Below are 3,425 nucleotides of genomic sequence, written 5' to 3' on the forward strand. Positions count from 1 at the left end.
CCCTAGGAATATATCTGCCTACCAAAACGTTTGCAATATCTGCATACCAAGGCTATTCTCCTACTACCATCATCAAGTACTCCTTTAGGAAATCATCTCCAATACCCTTGTTCTCCATTTCTTCCCTTTCTGGATTTTCCAATCTGGAGAGGTGGTCAGCCGTTACATTTTCCATTCTCTACTTTTCCCAGATCTCGATGTCAAATTCTTGAAGTAAAAGTACCCACCAGATCAGTATTGGTTTGGCATCCTGCTTGACAAACAAACATTTGATAGCAGAATGGTCAGTAAAAACAGTGGTTTTGGACAAAATAAGGTAGGGACGAAACTTATCAAATGCATAAACCACGACCAATAATTCTTTTTTAGTGGTGGTGTAATTTTCCTGGGTCGGGTTTAATGTCTTGCTTGCATAGCAAATGGGTTGAAAGTGCTTATCAACCCTTTGACCAAGTACGACTCCCAAAGCATAGTCACTGGCATCACACATTATTTAAAAGTGCAAGTTCCAATTCGGGGTAATAATGATCGGGGCATTCGTCAATTTTTCTTTTAGAATTTCGAAAGTTTCTAAGCATTCTTTAGAAAAATAGAAGGTTGCATATTCTAAGAGTAACTGAGTCAAAGGTCTCATTATTTTAGAAAATCTTTGATAAAACGGCGGTAAAACCCCACGTGACCTAAAAACTCCTAACGCACTTCACATTAGTTGGTGGGGGTAACATGGAAATGGTGTCGTTCTTTGCTCGATCCACCTTAATTCCCGATTTGGAAACTTTATGACCTAATATGATTCCCTCCTTCACCATGAAATGGCATTTTTCCCAATTCAAGACCAAATTGGTCTTTTCACACCTAGCAAGCATCAAATGAAGGTTAGTAAGACAATCATCAAAAGAAGAACTAACACGAAAAAGTCGTCCATAAAGACTTGCATAACCTTTTCCACCATGTCATGGAATATGGCCATCACTCATTGTTGAAAAGTGGCCGGCGCATTACATAACCCAAAAGGCATGCGTCGATATGCAAAAGTTCCACTTGGACAAGTGAATGTCATCTTGTCTTGATCGCTTGGGTCAATGGGAATCTGGAAGTAACCTGAAAATCCATCTAAAAAATAGTAATAGCAATGACCAGATTATAGTTCAAGCATTTGATCAATGAAAGGGAGAGGGAAGTGGTCTTTGCAAGTGACATCGTTTAGCTTGCGATAATCGATGCACACTTGCCAACCGGTTACCGTTTATGTAGGTATGAGCTCATTCTTCTCATTCATCACGACTGTCACTCCTCCTTTCTTTGGTACTACTTGTACTAAACTCACCCATTGAGTATCAGAAATGGAGTAGATGATTCTGGCATCCAAGAGCTTCATTACCTCCTTTTTGACGACCTCTTGCATGTTTGGGTTTAATCGTCTCTGATGTTGCACTATCGGTTTTTCTCCTCCTTATAGGTTGATCTTGTACGAGCAATAGGAAGGAATAATGCCCTTGATGTCGGTAATCTTCCATGCAATGGCGTTCTTCCTTTTCTTTAAAACCATCACGAGACTTTCCTTTTAGGTTGGTGTAAGGTCAGAAGTAATAATAACCATATTTTGTTCATCCTCTTCCAGAAAAATGTATTCCAAGTGTTCGGGTGAAGTTTTAAGTTCTAATTGCATCTTCTGATCACTGAACACGACATGTACATTAGTAAAGCATGTCATATTGTCGTCGGTTGCTTTGTTAGATTGTGAGTTTTGACCCGAACACGTCGTGCTGGTCTCCTCAACACATCGTGTTTGTTCTTCAGAATGCCTTGTAAGTTCTTCAAATTCACTTTCTTCAAGCAACCTTTCTAATTCTTTTAGATCATTTTCAGCATCAAAGTCCCCTTATGATAAGAACATGAATCCTCCTGATTTGTCTTCTTTCCATATTTCCAATTCTTTTTCCAAAAGCTCTTCAAACCTGTCCACCGAGAATCATCACTAAACCTTGAATGCTTCATTGCTCATTCTACTCCAAAGGTGACGACATCTTCTCCTACCTGGAGAGTGAGTTTAGACTCTCTCACATACACTAGGGCTCTAGGGTTGCTTAGAAAATGTCTTCCAAGGATTATTGGAACTTGATGATCTTCTTCCATATCAAGCACGATAAAATCTGTAGGAAACACAAAAATTTCAACTTTCACCAAAAGATCCTCGCATATCCCTCTTGGAAATGTCACCGTCTTCTTTGCTAGATGAATCGCCATACGGATGGGCCTCGGTTCTGGAACATTCAACTTTTTGAAGAATGAGTAGGGCATAAGGTTTACACTAGCTCCCGAATCATCCAATGCATAACTTGTAGCCAAGTTCCCAAATTGACATGTCAAGGTTAAACTTCCTGGGTCGCCCATGTTCTTTGGTAGTTTGTTCAACATCGCAGCTGAGCAATTCTCGTTTACAATCACCTTAGATGCTTCCTCCATCTTCTTTCTATTAGTGAGGAGATCCTTTAAGAACTTAGTGTACTTTGGCATTTGAGACACCGCTTCAATGAATGTGATGTTGATTTGGAGGGCCTTGATATGCTTTAGAAACGTCTTGAAGTCTTCATCCTGTTTATCTTGTTTAGCTCGGCTCGGGAATTGCAATGGAGGCTGAAATGGCTTTACCAGTGGGATTTTATTTTCTTCAGTCAGCAAACACACCGTGTTTTGTCTTCAGAGTGTAATTCTCACTTTTCTTTTTCTACTTCCTGCAAAACTTTCGGATATTCATTCGGGATTGGGGCCAGAGGTGTGACAACTTTTCCACTCTGTGTGGTCACAATATTGATGTGTGCCCCTCTCGAATTTTGTTTGGATTTTCTTGGAAGTGTGACAACCTGAAAACTTCTACCAGGTACGTCTAGCCAGTTAATCTAAGTTAAACTCATTTATGTTAACTCCTAGCACTGATTAAGGGCTCATTTAAGCATGTAAAGCCTGGAGTACAACCGAAGTTTGAATTAGGGATGGGTTGGTTTAAGATTTAGGGATGCAAATAGGCCAAACACTCCATCAAAAGGAGTGTGTGGCCGCACACCCGAGTGTATGGCTGCACACACGAGTGTGTGGCCGCACACCCGAGAGTATGGCCGCACACCCGAGTGTATGGCCGCACACACGAGTGTGTGGCCGCACACCCATCCTCCAGCCGCACACTCATCCGTATTTATATAGGGTGACCCCTTCACTCATTACTTTCATTGGGCTGCACTTTACTTTCTCTCTCTAAAAACTTCATCCAAGAACACTCTAAAGGCCTAAAAAACGTGAAGAATTCCATCATTTAGCTTGTTATACAGGTAAAACACCTAAATCTAAGCCCAAAACTCTTCTTGTTCTTCATCGCTTGAAGGTGTACGGCCGCACACCTTCATAAGAAGGCCGTACACACCTCAAAA

General features: G+C 40.9%; 1 protein-coding gene across 1 annotated transcript; it reads right to left on the reverse strand.

The window, feature by feature from the left end:
• Nucleotides 1–2,001: 2,001 nt before the first annotated feature.
• Nucleotides 2,002–2,466, reverse strand: LOC111896568 (uncharacterized). The gene has a single exon (XM_023892536.1). The coding sequence runs from the start codon at nt 2,464–2,466 to the stop codon at nt 2,002–2,004; it is 465 nt and encodes a 154-aa protein (XP_023748304.1).
• Between the last annotated feature and the right edge of the window lie 959 nt (nt 2,467–3,425).

The sequence above is a fragment of the Lactuca sativa genome, chromosome 9, assembly GCF_002870075.4.
Source record: "Lactuca sativa cultivar Salinas chromosome 9, Lsat_Salinas_v11, whole genome shotgun sequence".
NCBI classification, from domain to species: Eukaryota; Viridiplantae; Streptophyta; class Magnoliopsida; order Asterales; family Asteraceae; genus Lactuca; species Lactuca sativa.

Excerpts from the sequence above, each read along its gene's own strand:
- LOC111896568 (XM_023892536.1), bottom strand. The coding sequence starts at position 2,466 with ATGGAGGAAGCATCTAAGGTGATTGTAAACGAGAATTGCTCAGCTGCG.